Raw genomic sequence first — 24,549 nt, 5'->3', positions numbered from 1 at the left:
CACGCACGCACGGCCATTAGTTCATTCTAGGGAGGAAAATAACACATACTTGTGTGCACATGTGTGCGTGCACTCACGGGCATGTACTTCCTCAATTATTCCCTACCTTTTTTTTTTTTTTGGTTCTTTTTTTTCGGAGCTGGGGACCGAACCCAGGGCCTTGCGCTTTCTAGGCAAGCGCTCTACCACTGAACTAAATCCCCAATCTCTCCCTACCTTATTGTTCAGCAAGCCCCTCTACCTGCTGAGCCGTCTTACAAGCCGGCTCTTCATTTAACGAGACAGGGTCTCTATTTGAACCTGGAGCTTACTGACTTTGTCCAACTAGCCAGTCAACAAGCCCTAGAGATCCCTGTCTCCATCTCCCCAAACTGGAATTTTAGGTGTGCTCTGCCTTGACTAGCCTTTTCACTTTATTTTTATTTATTTATTTATTTTTTTTCCGGAGCTGGGGACTGAACCTAGGGCCCTGCGCTTGCTAGGCAAGCGCTCTACCACTGAGTTAAATCCCCAACCCCGCCTTTTCACTTTAAAGATGTATCTTATTTTTATTTATGTGTATGCGTGTGTTCCTGCAAACAAGTGAGGAGGTGCCTGAAGGCCAGGAGAGGGCGTCAATAGTCACTGCAACTGGTGTTACAGGTGGCTATGAGCTACTTGACATGGACCATGGATATGAGGCAGGAGATTCAGTTTGCATAGTTTGGATTTGATCCTCAACATCACGTAAACCAGCCTAGCATTGGTATATCCCACCCCCCACCCCCCCACCTGTAGACCTCCCTGGCTGTCCTGGGACTCACTCTGTTGACTAGGCTAGACCTGAACTTACAGAGGTCCGCCTGCATCTGCCTCCCAAGTGCTGGGATTATAGGTGTGTGCCACCACCACCTGGCTTTATCCCTTTTTAAAGGGTCGCTTTCTTGTCCTCTCTTTCCCTTCTGATACTGGAGACTGGACCTAGGCTCTTGCACATCCTGGGAGAGTACTGTACCACTGAGATTCCTGACCAGCACTGCAATGGTTCTGAAAGAGCCAAGAGGGACTGACGGTCAAGCAAGCATAGGCTCCCAAGGTATTACACAGGCAGGCTGTGTATCACATACCTGATTTTAAGATGGTTCACTTTAAACTGAACATGGTGTCTTATACCTGCAATTCCAGCATGTGGAAGATAGAGGCAGGAGAATTAGAAGTTCGAGGCCATCCACAGCTAGCTACGAAATGAAATATAGGTTAGCTTGGGCTACATAGGAAAACTGTCTATAGCCAACCAAGCAATCAACGTGCTATTAAAGAGTTTGGAAGGGGTTGGGGATTTAGCTCAGTGGTAGAGCGCTTGCCTAGCAAGCGCAAGGCCCTGGGTTCGGTCCCCAGCTCCGGAAAAAAAAAAAAAAAGAGTTTGGAAAAAAGGAGACTGGAAGCTGGGCCTGGCAGTACAGACCAGTAATTCCAGCTATGTGGGAGGCTTAAGTAGAAGAAGTCAAGGCCCACTCAGGCAACTCAGCCAGACTGTTTTAATATAAAAAGTGAAGAGAAAACAAGGGCTAGAGAGATGACTCCGAGGTTAAAAGCTCATACCACTACTGTAGATGACCTCAATCAGGTTTCCAAAGTGGGCAGCCGTCCACAAGCACCTGTGACTCTTTCCTGGACTCAGAGGTCACCTTTGCTATACACATTAATAAACAGCGGTGACAAAACAGGCTAGAGATGGCTCAGCAACTAAATGCATCTGCTGCTCTTCAAGACCAGCCTGGGCTGCATGAGATCAGGCTCCAAAACAAACACACAAACAAAATAAGCTTGCTGGGAATTGAACTCAGGACCTCTGGAAAAGCAGGACTCCAGGCCTGACAGTAAGGCTTTGACTAGATTTTAAAACGATTACATATTTATTTGTGCGTGTTTGTAGATATGTATAGACTCAATCATGTGTTTAGTGTGTGTGTGTCTGCCAGTATGCCATTTCTCCAGTCCCCTTTACTCCCCCCACATTTGTGTGTACATTTATGTTCATGAGTGTGGGCATGTTTGTGTTGACGTCAGAGGACAGCATGGACGTCAGTCCTTGCCATCTTTCTTCTAGACAGGGTCCTCTGTGATTCTTTGCTGAAGCCAAGCTAGCTGGCCTTATAGTTCCTGAGGATTCTGGTCTCTGCAGTCTCTGCATCGAATCTTGCTGAAGGAGCACTAGATTACAGACATGGGCTATCATGTCCTCTTTACATGGGTTCTGAGATCTGAACCCAGGTCCTCAAGTCTGCACAGCTAGCATTTACCTATCCTACCATCTCCCTAGCCCCTAGCATTTACCTTTCTACCATCTCCCTAGCCCCTCACTAGACTTTTGATTCTTGAACATTGCCTGTCACAGAAAGTGGCAGAAAATGAGAAAGATAGGCAGGAACTTTCTCAGAACAGTCTCGCCTGCACCCTTCCCAAGGTGGTCCCACAGTGTTTCTCCGGCCCTGAGGACCTTGGGCAGGAGTCCAACCCACTGCTCACAAGGTCTCTGCAGCCATAACTGCTGCCAGGAACAAGCACACCATGGAGATGAGAGAGTTCCTTCTAAACAGACTTATGCCCCACTCTGACATTCAGTCCAGACATAACAAAAAGGCAATCAAAATTCACACGTCTGCATTTTAATAAGCATTTTCAAGTTTATCATAAATAATTAAAACTAAGTGACCCCAAAATAATGGGGAAAGGTTTATATGGGATATAAGATACCTGATCTTATCACCAGATGCTAATTTGCAGGATTGGGTAATCTCTCAAGGCCTTCCTGGTCATTAGTCCTGTGTGGTCCAATTATAGGTTTGTTTTTTGTTTTTTGTTTTGAGATAGGACCTCCCTCTTAGTTTGGATTGGCTCTGAATTCAATGATTCTCCTGCCTCAGCCTCCAAAGTATATGTGTGCCCCCCTCCCCTGCCCCACTTTTGGAGACAGGTCTATGTAACCTTAGCTGGCCTCAAATCCACAGAGACTCACCAGCCTCAGTGACATGTGGATGCTAGGATTCAAATTGGGGTCCTCTAGAAGAGTAGCCAGTGTCCCTAGGTGCCAAGCAGTCTCTCCAGCTCTCCCTCTTTTCTATTTTTTAAAAATTTATTCATTTGTTATATATGAGTACATATATAATATGTAGCTGTCTTTAGACCAGAAGAGGGCATCAGATCTCATTACAGATGGTTGTGAGCCACCATGTGGTTGCTGGGATTTGAACTCAGGACCTCTGGAAGAGGTTTTAACCGCTGAGCCACCTCTCCAGCCTTCTCTCTCTTTTCTGACCCAGGCTCTGAAGATCAGACTTGGGTCCTCCTGCCTGGAAGGGAGGTGCTTTATTAAGGTTCCCAGCCCAATCAGTCAGTGTTTGAACTGTGGACTGACAAGTTTTCCCCAGTGCTTTGTGATGAGTGAGGTAGTACAGGACTATTTGGGCAGCTGGAAGATTGTTGATCCTGGGGTGCAAGGCCAGCTGGCCCATTTCACAAACAAATATTCACCTGAGCTCCCCAGACAAATTCAGCCCAATAGGGGTTATACCATCCCTCCTAAACTTTTGATCTTATTCTTTGGACACAATGTAGCCCAGGTTGACTTCTAACTATGAATCCTCCTGCATCTGTCTCTTGAATGCTGAGAATCTGCTACTGTGGTGAGCCAGCCCGTGATTTAAAAAGAAATTGTTTAAAAATTGTTTTGGCAGTTGGATACCTTAATCCCAGCATTAGGGAGGCAGGGGCAGGCAGATCTTTGAGTCTGAGGCTGTCCAGATTTACAAAGGGAATTCCAGGATTCCAGGATAGCCAGGGCTGTACAAAGACACTCTGACTTTACATAGACCTGGCTGTCCTGGAAGTCACTGTGTAGATCAGGCTGTTCTCTAACTCAGAGCTCTGCCTGCCTCTGCTGCCCAAGTGCTGGAATTAAAGGTGTGTGACAATAGGCTTGGCTTCATTTTATTTTATTTTGAGACAAGGTCTTGCTATGTATCTTATGCTGACAGTCTTAACTTTGAATTCTCTTACCCTTGGCCCCTGGAGTCCTGGGTTACAGGAGTGTCCAACTACACTGCTGAGGAACTGTGCTTATAATGGTTTTAAATCCAGTTTCAGCAAACGTTTCTTTTGTTGTTTTGAGGCAGACTCTCATGCATTCCAGGTTGGCTTTGAATCCCTGAGTGGTTGAAGATGCTCTTGAATTCCTGCTCTTCTTGCTTACCCAATTTTTGTGATGCTGGAATCAAACCCAAGGCCTTGCACATACATGCTAGACGAGCGTTCAATAACTCTATCCCTCATCCTGCACGTCGTACTTCTACTTTCAAGTTTTTAATTTTCATATATGTGATGTTTGTGTGTAAGTATGCACACATGTGATGTGCCTGCAGCAACAGAGCAGGGAATTAGACCCTCTGATGCTGGAGCTATGGGCAACTGCAAACTGCTAGACCTGGGTGCTGGGAACACACTTGGGTCCTCTGGAAGGAAAGTAAGCATTCTGAACTGCAGGGCCACCTCTCCAGCATCCAGCTTTGGACTTTAACAAAGTTGGACGTGTTATAGGGATTGCTCTGCTCTATTGTGCTCGGCCTTATTCCCTTGAGATGAGCTCTCACTGAACCTGAAGTGCTGTTCCAGCCAGGCAGGCTGGCTATGGTGGGCTCTGGACCCATCTGTCTCCCCATCCCGGTGCTGCAGCTAAAGTCACATGTGGCCAGGCCTGGCTTTTGTGTGTACTGAGGACTCAAAGTCAGGTCCTCACACTTGGGTAGCATGTGTTCTTACCTATGGAGCCATCTCCTAAGCCCCAGGTGTGTAGTCTTTGAGTGTGAACTTTGTAGATGATAAGGTTGTGTCATGATGTCAAAAGGTTGGGCATACCTGAGAGTTAGACAGTTTATCAGTCGGGCGTGACTGCAGCATTCAGGGTCTGAAGCAGGATGCTTATGGGTAGGAGGCTAGACTGGGCTACATAGCAAGTTCTAGGCCAGCCTGGGTTAAAGCCAAAATGTATAGAGAAGCTTGCCCTCAAAGCCCAGTATCAGTATGTCCACTCCTCCTGTGCCTCTGCCTCAGGGAGGCCCTGGGATATTACAGGGGAAGTGACACTTAGGCACTGGCACAATGTCACTGTAGCACTGGGAAGGGCTCACTATTGTCGGACCCCAAGGAAGAGTTCTCAGCACTTTCTCACAGGAGCACCGTGTTGTAGTGTGGGAGGGTAGAAGTGATATTCTAAGAGTTCATGTCATTGCGGAGGAAAAAAAAAAAATCAAACTCCAAAGGCACCAAGCTTCTTCCTTCCCTTCCCTTCCCTTCCCTTCCCTTCCCTTCCCTTCCCTTCCCTTCCCTTCCCTTCCCTTCCCTCCCCTCCCCTCCCCTCCCCTCCCCTCCCCTTTCCTTTCCTTCCTTCTGGTCGCCAAAGCAAGCCCTTCCTGGGCTTAGTGGGACTGACAAATCTTCTAGGGCTACCAGAAGCCTTATTCAAAAAGGTACAGAGGGAGACATACCCTTCTTCCACGGTGACAGAGTTCATGAGAAGGCAGTTGGTAACAGTTACTCTGTCTCTGATGACACAGGATGAGCCAATGACAGATCGTTTAATAGATGACTTCTCTCCAACTTGTGTATCTGACCCGATAAGGCTGTCGGCTCCAATCTGTAAAGGCAAACAGAAGACCATCTCATCCAACTAGAAATCACCCTCATCCTTTGAGCTGGCATCTGATGGGATCTTCTCATAGAAATAACTTAGGGTAGATGATTAGCAGTATTTCTCAAGATCCAGTGGACCAAACGGCATTCCTAATACCAGCTCCAACTAACACTGAAGCGTGGGCCCTCCTCTGACAAGAAGAAAATTTGAACGAATCAACATATGTGTGCACTTCCATATTTGTATACTTAGCCCAGGTTGGCCTCCATCTTATCCTCCTGCCCCTTCCGAGTGGCTGATGGCAGGTTTAAGCTAGGCATGGCGGCACACCTTAACCTCAGCACTAGGGAGGCAGAGGCAGGCCGGTCTCTGTGAGCTGCAGACAACCTGGTTTAGCAGTTAGTTCCAGGACACAGAGCTACATCAAGACACAGAGCTACATCAAGAGTCCTGGCTCAAAATTCAAAACCCAACCAACCAGACAAACACGTTACTATTGTGAACAGCCTTTAGGTGTACTCCCTTGAATGGAGTGCTCAAACTGGGAAGTCAGAGAGGAGCCTTCGAAGGCTCCTGTTCTAGGCCAACATCACATGGACTCTGTTTATAGATAGGGTCATTACTTGCACTGGAAATCGTTGTCCTCTTTTTATTCTGAGACAGGTCTTACTAGGTATCCCAGGCGGGCTTGGAACTTGCAATCCTCCTGTCTCAGGTCCTGCTGCTCCAATTATAGGTATGTAATGCCATGCTGGGCCTCAGGAAGTCTCTTCCTCTTCGTCTTCTTTTTTGGGGGGTAGAGGGACAGAGGGAGCAAGATCTCACTATGTAGCCCTGGATTCCTTGGAACTTGCTATGTAGCCCAGGTTGGCCTCAAACTTACAGAGCTCCAATCTGCCTGTGTCTGCTGAGTTCTGGGAGTCAAGCATGTGGCAGCACGCCTAGCTCTTTCCTCCTTTTCACTGCCTTTGGAGACAAGGCCTTACTATGAAACCCTGAGCTTGTCTCCTCCTGCTATGTATCGCAGGCTAGCGCAGAACCCACAGTCCTCTTGCTTTAGCCTCCTGAATGCCATGGCTGCAATGTGCCACTACCTCTAGCTTTAGGAACTCTTCATTCGTGTGCGACACTGGGGACAGAACTCTGAGAGTCCCCAGGCTAAGCAGCTGCTCCTCCACTAAGCTAGAACCCCAGCCCTTGCTTCTACTTTCTGAGACCAGGTCTTTCCCAGGACAGCAGTGCACCCGGCAGGAGAGCTCAGCCAGGCTTTGAATTTGGGATCTTCCCGGCTCAGCTGCTTCAATGGTGAGATTACAGCTGTACCACCACATCTGCTAGGAAGACTTCATCTTTTATGCTTTGTGTGTGTGTGTGTGTGTGTGTGTGTGTGTGTGTGTGTGTGTGTGTGTGTAGATGTGTGTGTACGTGCCAATACATGTGTAGAAGTCAGAGAACAGCTGTTGAGAGTCATTTCTCTTCTCCCACTGTGAAAGTTCCAGAGGTAAATTCAAGTTGCCAGGCTTAGTGGCATATGACGTCCACTGAGGCGTATGACGTCCACTGAGGTATGTGACATCCACTGAGGTATGTGACGTTCACTGAGGTACCTTGCCAGCCTAAGAAGTTTGCTTGAATGAGACTCTGCTCTAGAACCAAGATGGAGATGGGGTTTCCCTTGTGCTAACAGGGTCTACGGCTAAAGGGCTCCAATCTAGATTGTCAGCAAGCCCCAGTGCCGGTCTCATCTGTGTCCTGCTTACACCAGCACTTACCAGGTGTTTGTTGGCAATCTGGGCTGATGGATGGATCATTGATTCCTCAGGACAAAGAACAGACAGCAATTTGGGTACCTTGAGGAAAGAAGTTTGGTTAGTAAAGACAAGAAAACATCTAAAACACTTTAGGTAGGTAGAGCTCAACACCCAGTCAGGGTCGGGGCTCTCAGCCATGGTTGTATCAGCCACAGTGCCCAGGATGGGACTGCTGAGCCTGCCTAAGGCCTAGACATTCTCCTAACATTTCGTGAAAAGAGAGGTCAAATGGGCATGAACTACTAAGAGTTCTGCCCAGAATCATTCTGGGTTCTTCTGCTTGCCTCCTGGACTACTGTGGCCATGTACCATGTGAGGAGAGGGACAATGTAAGAGAAACTTACAATCAAGACTGATCCAGAGAAAGAGTCCATGTCCTTCCAAAGGAAATAAGAAAGGTTTACACTACTCCTGCTTAAGGATTGAAGGTGAAAGGCAGGTTGAAGGTATACGGAGCTGTCTGCTTTAAACTACTTGGAAGGAATCCGTCTGTGATTGTAGCACACACAGCACCACTCAGTTGCGCCATCACCCATCACCGTATAAGATGCCTGTGCTAGCTGGGGAGGTCTTGCCGGCACTGGTTACAGTGGCATTCCAAGACTGATTCCCCTACAGCATGCAGCCATGGGCCTGTGGATCTATCTGCTGTGCAGGCCTAGCCAGTGCATTAGAGGATGTTTCCCCAGCCTCAGCCTATTTATAAACTTGCTTCCAGACCAGATTGAGAAAACCCAGCTCTGAGTGAATGTGGGCACCCTGTGTTTTCTTATAGATCTCTGGTTTGGGATTCCATGGATTTATAAGCGATCCATATAGAATGCTGCTTACAGTCAGGACCTGAGGTACACCCATCAGTTAGTATGAGTCTCTAATCATCATTTAAGACTGGGTTTCTGAGTAGCCCTGGCTGTCCTGGAACTCACTATGTAGATCAGGCTGGCCTTGAACTCAGAGATCCACCTGCCTCTGTCTCCTAAGAGCTGGGATTAAAATCTTGCACTACCAACCTGCCTACTATCAGTCTTTAAGATTCAAGAACCAGGAAATCTCAATTTTCGATGATATTTTAAATATTTTTCTATATCTTATCCTACTTTCTACCACAGTTTTCAAAATTTTACCAGGAACAATGCCAGCAGCTAAACTTTTTACGACCTCATTCAAACTCTCTTTTCTTATTCTCAATGCTTCACTCCACCCTATGTTCCTTATATTCCCTCTCCTGCACTTGTAAGACTGTAAGGAACCCTCCAGGCCCTCGGCCTTCTCCGCCTGCCCCTTCACTGAGACCTGGTTTATTTTTGAGGAGGAGATTCCTCGATACTGTGTATTCCTCTCAACTCTCCCCTCGACTCCTTCCTTGGCCACTCTCAATTCTTCCTTCCCTCTCCATTCCTCCCATTCTTTTTCGTGTTTTAAAAATTCAGTTTACCTTAAACAACAAATGATAAATTCCCGCAGGGTTTATGGCCCACTTTGGTTCTGGTCTCAATATGAAGCCAACATGACCTTGAAATTCTAATCCTTCAGCCTCTCTGTCCCGATGCTGGGATTATAGGCAGAACATCCAGTTTGTGCAGCACTGGGAACTGAGCCTAGGGATTCCTGTGTTACCAATGGGCCTATATTTCCAGCTATATTTCTGCTTTCTTGAGGAAGCTTCCTCTGTGTCTTACTTTACCAAGCTACATGGTTAAACAATATTTATCTGTTTTATTCTTTTTATCCCGAGACAGATCTTGCTATGCTACCCCAGGCAGATCTTCAACCCAAAGCCCTGGAATCACAGGTGTGAGCCACCATGCCCATCCTGGAACTTGCTCCACAGCCCAGGCTAGCTTCCACTTTGCATGTCTCAACCTCCTAGAGCTGGGATTGCAGGTATATACGGTCATGTCTGGCTTATCCGCTCACTTAGGAAGTAGTTATTACACAAATGTCTACCCTGAACCAGACAGGAGAGCTACTGCATCCACGACCGAGAAGCCAATCTTCCTGGAGATCTCGCCCTTCCTTGAACCCTGAGTTCCTGTCTTGCTCAGCTTCAGGCGTGAAGACCGTGAACGTTACCATATCCTGAATGAAGGCTTAAGACAAAAAGCTGGGTCTGGCTAGGGCACATTCTTTTCTTTTCTTTTTTTTTTTTTTTCTTTTCTTTTTTTCGGAGCTGGGAACCTAACCCAGGGCCTTGCGCTTGCTAGGCAAGCACTCTACCACTGAGCTAAATCCCCAACCCCAACTAGGGTACATTCTTACCTGTCTGTTGGCTTCCATGTAGAGTCCCAGTGTGCTTACTCGAGAGCAAAGTCCTTCCTTCATGATGTGGACATAGCAGCGAACCTGTGATCTAGACAAATCTTCCCACTTGTCTCTTCGAAAAGCATTCCAGCAGGCATCATAGGGAGCCAAAGTCAGAGTGTTGTCTTTTTTTATAAAACTGTAAATATCTTCAGAGCGAACATCCAAAGTAAATAAAGAGAAAGATGGCACAGGAGACACAGACTGAGTTAGTTTTCTTTGTGTTTGGACAGGGTCTCCATGCATAGTGCTGAACAGCCTGAAACTCAAGAGATTCCCCCTTCCTCTGACTCCTGGCTGAGACACAGTCACATTTTAGAAGTACGTATAACTAATATTTCTCCCCTTGAAACTCATCAATAAGCTTGGACCCCGTGGAAACTTAATTACAACTAAAAAGACTAAATCAATTTTAAAAAGACTATGCATTGTCTTATATGCTTGAAGTGTAAGCATCTTAAAAATATTTTAGGTACTATACTAACACTTGAGAAGAGGCTCTAAAAGTTTGGCTGGGCATGGTGGCACCAATTAATCCTAGCACTCATGAGCCAGAGGCAGGGGGATCTCTGAGAATTTGGGCTAGTCAAGGTTACATAGTGAAACCTTGTCTCAAACAACAACAACAACTCAAAAACCCCAAACAAGGCAAAACCTAAAAGTAATAGTCACGTATTACCAGGAAAAACAAAATGATGGCCTCTGTAAATCATGAGAGCACACGGCATGTATGAAGGCTTTAGTGTCCAGGGGTCTCCATTACGACATCAGGATGCTGAGCTGATGTCAGACCACATTGTTTGGAGCCACAGCAACTACTCTAGTCAACCATCACAACAAACCTTAGAGGCCTTTAATTCTGTGGAAGAGTGACTGGAGACTGAGATCTGCTCAGGTGGCAGCTGGTGTTAACAAGAGGCAGCTGTCAGAGCCAGGGCTGTGCTGCTGAGGCACTGACTGCAGCCATCATGACACAGCATCTCTGTGTGCTCCTTGTTGATAAGACCATGAAAGAGCCTAGGACTGGGGCAGGGACAAAGAGATCTGGGAACAAACGGGACAGACTTCACTCCAGATCCTGTAGCGGAGACAATCTGGTTGCCCTCTGGCTGTAATTGTATACTTTACCCCCTTCCATTCATTGACGGAAGATGATAGATTTGCCTACACCTGAAGAACCAGGAGACTGAGACGTGACGAGGAGTCTGAAGACTAGTGATCAAACAGGCTACAGACTAGACAATGGGGCATACGCTTCACTAGCCTGTCCCTGAGGAGTGCAGGGACTGACTTTGCCGGACCAAGAGCATCCAGAGTCCAGGGAGTAAGGCCAGCTAGTCGGTTTTCCCTATAAACTAGAGAAGCATTGGCAGTCTTAAGGTGAGCATCTTTCTAAAGGTCCTTCCATCCCTGCCCGTCTACTGCACTAACGCAAAGACCCACCTAAAGACTTGGGCTCCTTTTTCTTTAGATCCTCTTCTTTGTCTTCCTGCCTTTGCTGTGAGGAGGCTGAGGAAAACTGTTTTCTTACTAGGTACGGAATCAGTTCGCTTCGGATAGAAGTGATTGACCTAAAAAGAAAGAGTGGCCAAATGTAAGAAACCTCACTGAATCCTCTTGGGTTAGAAATTATTTGCACTCAAGAAAAAGTCAAAAACTTAGATTTTCTTTATCAGTTAAGACCCAGAATAGGAAGAATATGAGAATTCCTCCTCTTGGTCAAGTCAGAAAATAGTCTTCCACAAGCTCCTAGCTGCATGGTATGTCTTTGTGTGCACACATTTACACACGTATGCACGAGGTCTATAACACGGTGCCTTGATTCCTCACTGGCAACAGTGCATGAGAAAATAGACTACTATGTTTGCGTGCACTGTGTCTGTGTGTGCATGTATGGCATGTGAGTATGCACATGTGTTGTGCACAATGCATGCAGAGACTGGGGTTGATATCAAGTGTCTTCATCTATCATCTCCCACCTTACTTTTTTGTTTGTTTTTGAGACAAGGTTTCTCTGTGTAGCCTTGGGTGTCCTGGGACTCACTCTGTAGATCAGGCTGGACTCAAACTCACAGAGATCAGCCTGCCTGTCTCCTGAGTGTTGGGATTGATGGTGTGTACCACCACCACCACCACCACCACCACCACCACCACCACCACCACCACCACCACCACCGGCTCCACCGTTTTGACTTAGACAGTCCGTTATTAAACTGAAGTCCACTGTTTTAGCTAAGCTCACTGGTCAGTGAGCTTCAGAAAGACATCTGCTTCTGCTTCCCCATTACTGAGATCACACACATATATCTATCTGTACCTAGCTTAAAACACTTCTTTTTTAAAGTTTTACTTTATTTTATGTGTACGGGTATTTTGGCCAGAAAAGGGAGTAAGAAGAATGGCCAGTCCTCCTGCCTCAGCTTTCTAAATACAGGAATTAAAGGCACAGGCCACCAAGCCTAGTGTCTCGACAAATTTAGAATTCATTCTTATCACTGAGAGTCCCTGCACAAACCCTGTATTTCCATCCACTCAGACAAGTGGCTTCTGTATATTGTAACAGTTGCAATAACCTTATGGAGAGAAGGTTAACTGACTCTAATATTAACTACACCAACTTAGACCGACAGAGGACAAGATCGAAGCTAACTGCACAGAATTACTCTGAGAGAGGAGCAATGAGTAACTGGCCACTCTGGACGGCTTCTCGTCTGCCTTTTCTGGTTCCCAGGGAGCAGGCTTCTTTTGATGGTATCAACACAGGATGCCGGGGGCTGCGACATGGCGCATTTGCCTGCCTGGATTCCATCCCTAGGACCCACGCAACAGAGAGAAGCAAATCCTGCAAGTTGTCTGCACACATACCAGGGTACGTATGCTCAAAAGAGGGCACATACATACAAGCACACTTAAAAAACACATATTCTACATACATGGTTTTGTTTTTTTGTTCTTTAAAAGGACAATAGGTTGTTGGGTCTAATGAATGTTTAAAGGGGGAAGAAAGGACTTGATTTTTGGTATAGTAAGCTTTTTTTTTTTTTTTTTTAAAAAAAAAACTCTGTCTTTAGTGTGTGTATGTGCGTGTGTGCACACTGTGTATGGAGCCTTTGGAAGACGGTTCTTTCCTTCCACCACACAGGCTCTGGGAATTGGATGCAGGCTTGGTGGCAAGTACCTGCTGACCCCCAGTGTGCTCTTGATCTTTACTTAGCAAAGATAATGAAGGTGAGGGGCTAGGGCAGTCACATCTTTTTTACATGTCAACTGCTGTCTAGGCTTTGGTAATTGCTATTTCTTTTCCCTTATTTTTTTTTTTTTTTCGGAGCTGGGGACCGAACCCAGGGCCTTGCGCAGGGCCTTGCGCTTCCTAGGCAAGGGCTCTACCACTGAGCTAAATCCCCAACCCCTCCCTTATTTTTTTTTTTTTAAGATTTATTTATTTCTATTTCATGTGCATTGGTGTTTTGCCTGGTGTGTCTCTGAAGGTGCCAGACCCCTGGAGCTGGAGGTACAGACAGTTGTGAGCTGCCACGTGGGTGCTGGGAACTGAACACGGGTCCTCTGGAAGAGCAGCCAGAGCTCTTAACTGTGGAGCCATCTCTCCAGCCCATAAATGATGTTTTTTTTTTTTTTTTTTTTTTTTTTTTTGGTTCTTTTTTTCGGAGCTGGGGACCGAACCCAGGGCCTTGCGCTTCCTAGGTAAGCGCTCTACCACTGAGCTAAATCCCCAGCCCCCATAAATGATGTTTTTAATACCTAAAGGAATTATTAGTGATGTGGGCAGAAGAAAGAGAGAGGGAGAAAAAGCAGGTTAAATAGGTAGGGGAACAGAGTGTGGAAGTGACTAACTGGTTATAATACTGAGAGATGAGGTGGGTGGGAGTGTGAACGGCACCATAACTCTCATTTTTGCTGATATACTTGAGCCCCCACTAAAAGAAGCTCAGCATGCTGACACAGGACCACACACGACTGTAAGGAAGAAGGCGAGAGAGACGCAGAGGCTGAGGAGGGTAAGGGAAACCATGGACCCTGGAGCTAAGTAGTTCATGGTCTTTTGTTATTTTTAAAGGATCAAGTCAAACATCTTTGAACAATTCTGTGTAAGCTGGGACACCCTGTATTGAATTTCAATGGGACTTTTCTCTTTAATCCTTTGATGAAGATTAAAAATTTCCATATGAATACAAGAATCAAACAACTCTTATTCTTGGGTTGTTTTAGAGGGGTCCATTCTTAATGCTCCACATCAATGTAGACAGCAAATACTCCCTGGCCCCTCCCCCAGGGAAAGAAGTCCCTTTTGAAGAAGCACAGACAGCAGAAGGATCTCTAGGGCCATCATGGATCAGACAGAACTGTCACCACAGTGGGCAATCGAGCATGCCTTGGCACACAGTCCATCAGCAGGCACTTGTGTGGTGAGCCATCTGAAAAGATCTCAAGTTGTTCTGCACTGCCAGGTCACTGTCACTCCTATTGGGGCTCAGTATCAGGTCGGTTCCCACATCTTGCAGCTCACAACTGTGCTGAGGACTGATACAGGGCTACTGTGAACCATGGTGAAACGCTTGACCTTAGACCCAAAATAAAGGCTACCACCTGACTAGCTGAGTAGGATAGGAAAGCGACTTAAGGCTCTGAAACCAAACAGGATATAGTACTCCAAGCACCCGAGGGCCGTAGGGATATTCCACTGTACCTGGGTAGACTATCCGTTTCAAGATATCACCCACGTTCAGTGTCTAGGGCCATGTCTATAGTATTGTTTTGGGGTTTTTATTTAGACAAGGTCACCTGCCCTGTAGTCTAGGCTGGCCCAGGGTTTACAATCCTCAGGTACCCACCTCCCAAATGTTGAGATTACAAGCATGAGTCACCACACCTGGCTCAGTATACTTTTTACTGAAATTTACTTTTTTTTTTTTTTTGGGGTTCTTTTTTTCAGAGCTGGGGACCGAACCCAGGGCCTTGCGCTTCCTAGGCAAGCGCTCTACCACTGAGCTAAATCCCCAACCCCGAAATTTACTACTTTTTTATGCATTTTTTTTCTTTTTTTCAGAGCTGGGGACCGAACCCAGGGCCTTACGCTTCCTAGACAAGCGCTCTATCACTGAGCTAAATCCCCAACCCCCAAATTTACTACTTTTTAAAATGTGCACCTTGGTTCAAGCAACTCTGAGAGATGTAGGCAGATGGGGAAGGGAACAAGATGAGGGGATGAGTGTCTCTTCAACAGATTTAGTGATGGGGAGTCAGTTTGGGCTGAGGCTCTGAATCACTGTTTGTTATAGCAGACTGCAGAGGAAAGTCACATTTGGCAGATGTCTGGCCAGCAGTCAGAGTCACCACATTGGCCAGGTGTGCAAACAGCAAACTGACAGCAGCAAACTGAGCTACAAATAAACCGTTGCAGCTGGGAGGAGGCTGCTTGCTGCAATCTGCTGGTGCCCCTGGATCCAACAGCCGCAGTTCTCTTTGACAGTATTGAAGAAGCACTGCTTTCTTTCTTTCTTTCTTTTTTTTTTTGGCTAGAGTTTTCTTACATGGCCTTAGCTAGCCTGGAACCTGTACTCTCAGGTTGGTCAGGATGACCTTGAACTTACAGAGATCTACCTGTGGGACTGATGGAGAGTTGGTTCAGCATTAAGGACACTGGCTGCAAGCTAGGAGGTTGTGGCACACACCTTTAACCCTAGCACTTGGGAAGCAGAGGCAGGTGATCTCTGACTTGAAGCCAGCCTGGTCTCCAGAGCGAGTTCCAGCACAACCAAGGCTACACAGAGAAACCCCATCTTGAAGAAAAAAAAAGAAGAAAACAGGAAAAACAAACAAACAAACAAAAAACCCCCAACCAAACAACTAAACAAACAAACAAAAAAACCCCACTGGCTACTCTTCCAGAGGATCCAGGTTTGATTCCCAGCACCATCTGTAGCTCTAGTCTCCGGGGATTTGACACTCTCTTCCCTGGTCTCCATGGGTACTGGGCATGCACATGATGCACTGCCTAGTTCTTCCTTTATTTCTGTATATACCCTGGCCCATCAGCTAAAGACAGAAATAGGTTTTGGGTTTTCTTTTGTTGTTTTTGTTTTTGTTTTTTGGTGCTAGTGGGGATTGAACCCAGGGACTATTTTAAGAGTCTACAAAAATATTCTGCTGATTTACCATTTGCAGATTCCCAAAATATAAGTAGGTTTCTTTGGTGCAAGCAGAGTTAACAGTATATAACTAATTTGATTCACTCCTAAACCAAATGAAAACCACTGTGATCCTGCATAAGCGGGTATCTAACATTAAGAAGACTTTGGGCTAGAGTATAACTCAGAGGGAAAGCATGTACTTTAGACACACCAGGCCCTAGGTTATAGCTCTTAGTACTACAAAAAAGGAAAAAGTTTAAGACTAAATCATAAGGCAGTTTGTTAAAAACTGTATACCTTATGGGTCAGGCAAGGTGCTCAGGAGGCAGACAGGCAGATCGGGTTGAGTTTGAGGCCAGGTTTTATTGAGGAGTTCCAGGCTACCTATGACTACATAGTGAGGCCCTGCTGAGAAACAAAAAACAAGGGCTGGAGACACGACTGGAGGTTACGAGAGTGCACTGCTCTTATGGCAGACCCTAAATGTTGTTTTCAGAACCTGTCAGGGAGCTCACAGCCCCTGTACGTCCAGCTTGAGGATCTGATGCCTCTGCCTCCTGAGAACATCTGTGGTCATGCGTGCACACACACACACACAGAAGCAAAGACAACAACAAAGCTACACTGTACTGACAATTTCGGAATTTTGGTCTCTCTAAAAACCAAACCACAGAAATATTATAAGAACACACTTCTGTTTTAATCCCTGCTTTGGGGACATGGGGCTGCTTCACAGCAGCGGCTGTGATTTGCCTCGTGCTCTAGCTGAGGTGTGACGTTTGCCAGTTGGGGATGGTTTCTGCAGTTGTGTGTGCGGGGTTGGTGGTCATTTAGGAAGGTTGTTTACAGGTTCCCAATAGTCATGTTCAAAGAAGAAACAAGAAGAAAGAAATCAGACTCAAGATCTCTCTTTCTGCTCCCTCTATGACACATTTCCTCCTATCTAGTGATAGGGGTGAAACTGGGGGGGATAAAGGGTGGAAAAGAGAACCCTAAAAGTAGCTAAGATTGGCTACACTATACTTTATTAAAAACTGTAGGTTCATAATAAAACACCCAAAAAGTTTGAGACAGAGAATGCTCAAAATTTGTAGGCTTAATTCTACCTTCCTCTTTCTTACTTATTTTCCATTAAGAAATCCACAACATATTTCTTCAAGCAGTAGAGATGAGCATCCACAAGGCCTGTCTGGAAATGTATCCTAGGGTGCCTGCAGGAAGAACAGAAAGAAAAGGCTCATAATCAGGAAGTGTGGATGTTAGCACATCATCAGATAACAGACTCCAGAAAGCTGATAAGGGACAGAGCCATGATGCCCACACCTCAGCCTGGAGAGACCAGGATGGTGGGTGCTGGTCTTCTTTTCTTTTCTTTTTTTCTGCTCCAAGAATTTTTTTTTGACTTCTTCACTTTATTTTTTGCTTCCATGTATGTAAGTGTACCACATGTATGTCAAGTGTCCTCTATTTTCAGAAATATTATATGAAGAAGTGGTGTAGCCTCAATGGCAGTTCCATATTCCACAATTATAGTTACCTACAGTCTGATATATTAAATGGAAAATTCTGGGAGTCAATAAATATAATTTTAGACACATATATGTGGTGAAATCTGGTCCCAAGACACCTGAGACAATGAATCATTCTTTTGTTCAGTTTATCCAAAATTCATACACTACCTGCCTGCCGAGCTGGCACCTATTAGTCACGTTAGCTATCAGGCCCTGTCATCCTGATAGCTAACACAGTACTGATAAGCAAAAGTACTGATAGCAACACAGTACTTTTGTTCAAGCATAACGCAGTGGCTCCAGTGCACAGGAATAGAGAAGCTAGTGATTCGGATGTGCCCGAGAGAGGCCACAATGTGCTTCCTTTAAGATATGCCAAGCATGGTAATCCATGCCCTTCATCTCAGCAGTGGCAAGTGATCTCCGTATGATCAAGGCCAGCCTGGTCTGCACAGTAAGTTCTAGGCCAGCCAAAGTTACGCAGTGAAACACTGCCCTTAATTTGTGTGTTTGTTTTAAGCTAGGTAGTGGTGGTGACACCTTTCATACCAGCACTGGGAGACAGAGGCAGGTGGATCTCTGAGGCCAGCCTGATCTACAGAGCAAGTTCTAGGACAGTCAGGGCTACACATAGAAACCCAGTCCCAAAACACACACACACACACACACACACACACACACACACACACACACACACACACACAAACACTCTTTCTCTCTCATTCTCTCTCCCTCCATATATGTGTGTGTGTGTGAACTGGAACTCACTGTATCGATCAGGATGACATTGAACTCGTAGAGATTCACCTGGCTCTGCCTAACAAGTACCAGGATTAAAGGTGTGAGCCACCATGACAAGCATAATAGGATATTATATAACTTTTATTACAAGATATTGTTATAACTACTTTATTTATAAACATTAATTTTGCTTATCTGCAGTTTTTATTATTAGATATTATCTCACTATGCCACCCACATTGACTTTGATCTTTTAGCAATCTTGGTGCCTCAGCTTCTCAACTATTGAGATTACATATGTGCTTGAGTATACACACACACACACACACACACACACACACACACACACACACACCCATACACACATATGAAGGGGCTATAGAGATGGCTCAGCAGTTAAGAGCATATACCATCCTTCCAGAGGACCCAAATTCAGTTCCTAGCACCATATCAGACAACTCATTGCCTATAATTCCAGCTACAGGGGATCCAGTGTCCTGTTCTGACCTCCTAGGCGTGTATCTGTGCAGATACGCATATGCACACACACAGATGTACATTCACATACACAAAAAGAAATAAATAACCATTACAAACAGCAGCACCACCACCAACAATAAACAATAACAACAACAAAAAATAATGTGGAAGTCAGAGGACTATGAGCAGCTCTCCATAGTGGTGAGTACAGTTGTGGGAGGAGAAAGAATGGATAGATGACTGGAGCCTAAGGAATTTGTGCTTTATTCTGTTAACAATGCACTCATAACTGTAGGGCAGAAAGACAATGCAGAACAGTTTGAAAAGCCTAGCGACTGTGCGAAAGCAGTGGGGCAAGGTCACAGAGGAATTAGAGGCTAAGTAAAGAAAGGAAGTCCAGGCACTTTCTTCTGGAAAGCTACAGAAACAAAACTGCAGATGAGTCTGCACGAGGGTGAGCACATAGATAGAGCAGATGCCGGGAAATCTTATCACTTGCTAGGAGGAATGGAAGGCTGGTTTGAGACAGGCAAGATTTTAGTGTGATTCTGAGGCTTTAATTAAGACGGAACTATGAGTTTATAATGATGACAATTATGCCAGAACAAAAGAGACGCCTGAAAAGCTTATAATAGTTGACAAAACAGATGTATAAGTAACTAAAAATTGAGGGCTGGGCTAGGGCTACAGTGGTAGAGAGCTTGCCTAGTATGCACACAGCCCAGGGTTTATCACCCAGCACCAGAGGCGGGGTGGGAGGGGAGGTGGGGAACACACTTGTGTCCAAGCCCAGTGACCCAAGTTAACCCTAAAACTTAAATGGTGAAAGGAGAGAATTCATTCCCAAAAGTTGTCCCTGACTGACTTCTACATACATGTTATGGCAAGTATGCACAAAAAAAAAATTAGTAAATATTTCTTATATACTATATGGAAAAAAGACTCAAGGCTGCACAAGTAGATATAAAAGAATAAGTAAGGGGGTTGGGGATTTAGCTCAGTGGTAGAGCGCTTACCTAGGAAGCACAAGGCCCTGGGTTCGGTCCCCAGCTCCGAAAAAAAGAACCAAAAAAAAAAAAAAAAAGAATAAGTAAGGTTATAAGGGGAAGTGTGAAAGCACAGAACCCAGACTGGATGAAGAAGGACGAGAAGGGAAGGAGGGAGGCAGGGAGGGAGGGGGATGGACAGTAGGTAAGGTAGGTGCAGAGGAGAGAGAAGGGGACAGAAGAGGAGAGGGAGGATGGGAAGAACAAAGGAAAATAATCCTGGGCGAGGACTAAGGCAGACATTAATCACCATGTATCCTGAAAACTCATTAGAATGGTAGCGAAGGTTTTTTGTTTTGGTTTGGTTTTTGAGACAGGGTTTCTCTGTATAACCCTGACTATCCTGTAACTCAGTCTGTAGAAGAGGATGGCGTTCTCTTGAACTCAGAGAGATCCTCCTGCCTTTGTCTCCTGAGTGCTGGGATTGAAGGTATATGCCACCACTACCCAACTATTTGTGTATTTTTAATTTAAAGATATAAACCTACACGGACAAAGACCAGGACTGCACATTTTGGAAGCTGGACAACAAAGGGACGGTGGTGACAGACTCAGTACGCCAAGGAAACAGAGCCTGAAAGAGAAATCTAAGAACAAGCTGATTTGTACTGCTGAAGACTCAACAGCTTGGAACTGGTGACGCGATGAGCCACACTGGTGGAGGCTGGAAACTTCCCTTGTGTCCTGCAGTCCATTTAGTCACATCTAAAGAATGAAAGTCCTCATAGCTAAGTTTCTTTACAGAATAGAAAAAAATATGGAGAAATAAGAACAAAAGTCCAGTGTAGTTGACTTCAGCTTCTTCTTTCTCCTCCTCCTCCTCTTTGTTGTTGTTGAGACAAGGTTACACTGTGTAGCCCTGGCTGTCCTGAAACTCTATGTAGACCAGGCTGTCCTTGAGTTCATAGAGATCCACCTGCCTCTCCCTCCTGGGTGCTGGGTTTAAAGGCTACCGCAGCCGGCAGATTTTGGCTTATTAAGAAGTCCTTGTATGGGCTGGAGAGATGGCTCAGTGGTTAAGAGCACCCAACTGCTCTTCCAGAGGTCATGAGTTCAATTCCCAGCAACCACATGGTGGCTCACAACCATCTGTAAAGAGATCCGATGCCCTCTTCTGGTGTGTCTGAAGACAGCTACAGTGTACTTATATATAATAAATAAATAAATCTAAAAAAAAAAAAAAAAAAGAAGTCCTTGTATGCTACCTGTCCTTACCATAAAGTGAAAGGAGTATTTGAAATTAGGACTGGTTACATATCAATAGGGATTCTCCTGATTTACAGAAGAATTTCAAGGCTTTCCACACATGGAGCAATCGAAGTCTAAACCATTTTTCACTATCTCTAGCCCTCGAAATAGACTTGGCCATGTTTTCTGCAGTCTTGACAAATGTCCTTGTCTCCCCAGATACAAATGCCTAAACCTTCCAAGATGAACTTGTGAACATTTATTTCATTTGAAAAGATATCTTTAAAAGCTTGTTTTTAAATGTTTATTATCCTTCCAGGAAAAAACAAAAAACCACCCTTGACCCCTTGACTAGAATTTAAAAGTGAACTACATAACACTGTGGGAAGAGCATCATGATTTCCTTATTAAATATTTGGCACAAATACCTTACACTTTTGAACTATTAAAAACACATGCTTGTCAGAAATAAAATGGAGATTCTCCAAAGAATAGCTAAACGACATTCAGCTGCATAAACCTAAGCTTAGAGAAACTGACTTTCTTTGGCATTCTGGATTTACACCTTTCTACACTCCTTTTATTGTTGTTTTAATGGAGTCTGAGGAGTCAGTGTACATATAATCTTTATAGGAAGCCTGGAGCTCACTAAGTAGACCACACTGACCTTGAATAGATAACTCTGCCTCCCTGCCTCTGTGTCTCAAGCGTTGGGACTAAGGTGTTTGATACTGTGCCAGGGGAAAGATGGCATCTTTTATGGTCCAGATGACCGGCCAGCTGCTCTCAGACAGCACGCCAAGAGGGGCACAAGAAGGCTGCGAGAGTGACAGATGTAGAACTTACATAAAGGGAGAGAGGGGGCTCAGTGGGTAAAGTGCTTGCTAGGAAAGCCTGACCACCTGAGGTCAATCTCAGCGCCACAAAAAGGCTGAAGGAGAGCGCCAACTCAGCACATCACACCCACATGAACACACATACCCACAAAATAATAATAAAACGAAAATTATATTTAAAATAAGATTATAATAAAGGTAACATATCCTATCACCAGATTCTGGCCACTAAACCCAAGTTTGCTTTTCCATTTAAGAAAAGAAAAAATTGGGGGCTGGAGAGGTGGCTCAGTGGTTAAGAGCACCGGCTGCTCTTCCAGAGGTCCTGAGTTCAATTCCCAGCAACCACATGGTGGCTCACAACCATCTATAATGAGATCCGATGCCCTCTTCTGGTGTATCTGAAGACAGCTACAGTGTACTTATATATAATAAATGAATAAATCTTTAAAAAAAAAAAATTAACCCATCAAAAGAAACCAGCCACCATGTGTAAGCATCCTAGGGGAGGAAAAAAACAAGATAACAAACAAAGGTAACAAAAGCAAGAGGCTTTTGTTGGTAATCCTGGTCTGTGAGTAGATGGAGGGCTGGAGAGCGCTCAATAGTTAAGAACTGCTATTCTTGCAGAGGACCCAGGTTCTATTCCTAGCCCACATCATATCTCACGACCATTGGTAACCCTAGTTCTAGGAGATCTGAGGTCCCCTTCTAGTCTCCATGGGCACTGCATGCACACAGCACAAAGACATACACACAGGGAAACTGCCCATACACATAAAAAAGTAAAAATAAGTAAATGTCAAAATAAATAATACACCCAAGGTACTAGGATGTCCTGTGATTATGAAGTTCTGTATACTTTGTTTAAATACTAAAAATGTCTAAGAATAGCTCTTCATACACATTTCATAGAAAATAAATAAGAAAGAAAAAATGGGGGGTTGGGGATTTAGCTCAGTGGTAGAGTGCTTGCCTAGCAAGTGCAAGGCCCTGGGTTCGATCCTCAGCTCTGGGGTGGGGGGGGAGGTGGGGGAGGGAAGACCAAAAAAAGAGAGAAAAAGATGGGATTCTGTCATAGGAAAAAACATGATGAACCTTGAGGATGTGGTGCCAAATGAAATAAGTCAACCATAAACACATAAATATATAGGATTTCCCTTATAGAAGATATGTAAATTACTCAGATTAACCAGTAGACAAAGTAGAATTGTCATTGTCAGGGAAAACTATATGGGCAGGAAAGACTATGGAATTGTGTTTAGTGAGATAAGAGTTTCATATTCCCCAGACTTAAACCTCCTGGAGATCTGTTTCCTAACTACATGGACGTACCACCACCACAGAAGGTGGACTACGCTATGTGCTTTCTAGCATTTTTTTTTTTTTTTGTTCTTTTTTTTCCGGAGCTGGGGACCGAACCCAGGGCCTTGCGCTTCCTAGGCAAGCGCTCTACCACTGAGCTAAATCCCCAACCCCCTAGCATATTTTTAAAAGGAGGCTCTCTAACACTCTCAGAAGGTCAGTCCTGCCTCCCCACAAAGGCAGGACTTGGCTCTACCTTGGTAAGAAATGACCCGGGAACGTAAAGTGCACTACGCTCTGACGGCAAGTCGGACCCTGTCTCTGGAGAGAGCATTCACATACTTTTCTCAATTTCACACAGTATAATCTAGTTCTCATTCCTTCTTTCCCAGGGTGGGCGGTTTTATTTGGTTTCAAGAAAGGGAGAACTGCCAAGAAGTCAATCCCTAGGGCTTACTTCTGCAGGATGGATCCCTTAATGACCAGCTCTTCATCCAAGTCTGCTTCATTAGCCATAAAGAGCAGCCTTTTTCCTGTGCTGTCCACTCCAATGAAGTCACGCTGCTCCACTGAATCATATAAAAGAAAGAAAATCAAATCAAGCCATTTGTCCTGCTTGCATGTCTAATCAAGGACAGGGGACCTACTTAGAGAGCTCCTGGAATCAAATTGTCCTGTGATAGGAGGAGAGTCGTGATGAGCACCGTGTCACACTCTACAAAGATTACAGCATAAAGGGTCAAACATGTTTCTATTGCTCGGAAGGATACTATTGGGTAAACTGGTAAATTCTGAATAATGTAATAGAGTAAAGTACTGTAAGGTGCAATTACTGTTTTTAAGGGACTGTTTTCTAGGGGAGAGGTGGTTCACACTCACTTCGTTTAAAAGCAGAGTGCACTCAGTCACAACTTATTTTCAAGTAGTTCCCAAATAAAACACGTGCAAGCAAATGTTAAAAATTGGAAAATCTAGGTAAAGGATATAAATTCTTTGTACTATTCTGGCAAACTGCTATATTTTAAACAACTTCATAAACATGAAATTATTTCAAAAATAAAAAGTTAAAAGGTAGACATGATGATGCATGCATCTAATACCAGTATCTGAGAGTCTAAAACCTAAGACTTCAAAGACTTCAAAGACAAGGCCAGCCTAAAAAATGAAAGGGGTGGGGTACTCAGTGGTAGAGCATTTGTCTAGCATGCATGAGGACCTGAGTCTCAGAGACAGCAGTGAAGGGAGGTCACAAAGTGGGACAGTCAAGATACAGTCCAGTTTCTGTCTACTCCATCTCACAGAAAGTACGGCAAGGAATTCTCTTTCCAAATACTCTAGGTCATAATTAGTTCGGTCTGTTCACTGTGAAAGTGGGAATACTACTACTCCTGATTATCAGTCAATCGAGGTTAACACTAACTACACCGTCTGCCACGCCACTGCTTATATAATATGGACTTTTTCTTCCCCCCCCGCCAGCTACAATATAAACATCTCAAAGGTCAATTTATTA

At 44.9% G+C, this 24,549-nt stretch overlaps 1 protein-coding gene and 1 long non-coding RNA gene across 5 annotated transcripts in view; one reads left to right on the top strand and one right to left on the bottom strand.

Annotated features, from left to right (window-relative positions):
- Window positions 1-24,549, top strand: part of LOC148005993 (uncharacterized) — a 1,435,680-nt gene that overhangs the window by 440,276 nt on the left and 970,855 nt on the right. The gene's annotated exons all lie outside the window — the stretch shown is intronic.
- The window catches only part of Eif2b3 (eukaryotic translation initiation factor 2B subunit gamma), a 65,039-nt gene that overhangs the window by 10,150 nt on the left and 30,340 nt on the right, over window positions 1-24,549 (bottom strand). For all 4 annotated transcript variants that reach the window (XR_015687491.1, XR_015687492.1, XM_087660215.1 and 1 more), the window contains 6 exon segments: window positions 23,494-23,605; window positions 17,051-17,140; window positions 11,224-11,351; window positions 9,739-9,929; window positions 7,441-7,518; window positions 5,523-5,671 (listed from right to left, as the gene is read on the bottom strand). Coding sequence is in view for 2 of the 4 variants with exons in the window: in XM_087660215.1 (XP_087516341.1) it covers window positions 5,523-5,671; window positions 7,441-7,518; window positions 9,739-9,929; window positions 11,224-11,351; window positions 17,051-17,140; window positions 23,494-23,605 (748 nt within the window). In the remaining 2 variants the exon portion in view is untranslated.

The sequence above is a fragment of the Rattus norvegicus genome, chromosome 5 (genome assembly GCF_021556685.1).
Source record: "Rattus norvegicus strain SHRSP/BbbUtx chromosome 5, alternate assembly SHRSP_T2T, whole genome shotgun sequence".
In the NCBI taxonomy this organism is placed as follows: domain Eukaryota; kingdom Metazoa; phylum Chordata; class Mammalia; order Rodentia; family Muridae; genus Rattus; species Rattus norvegicus.
This window is presented reverse-complemented; position numbering and strand designations above follow the sequence as displayed.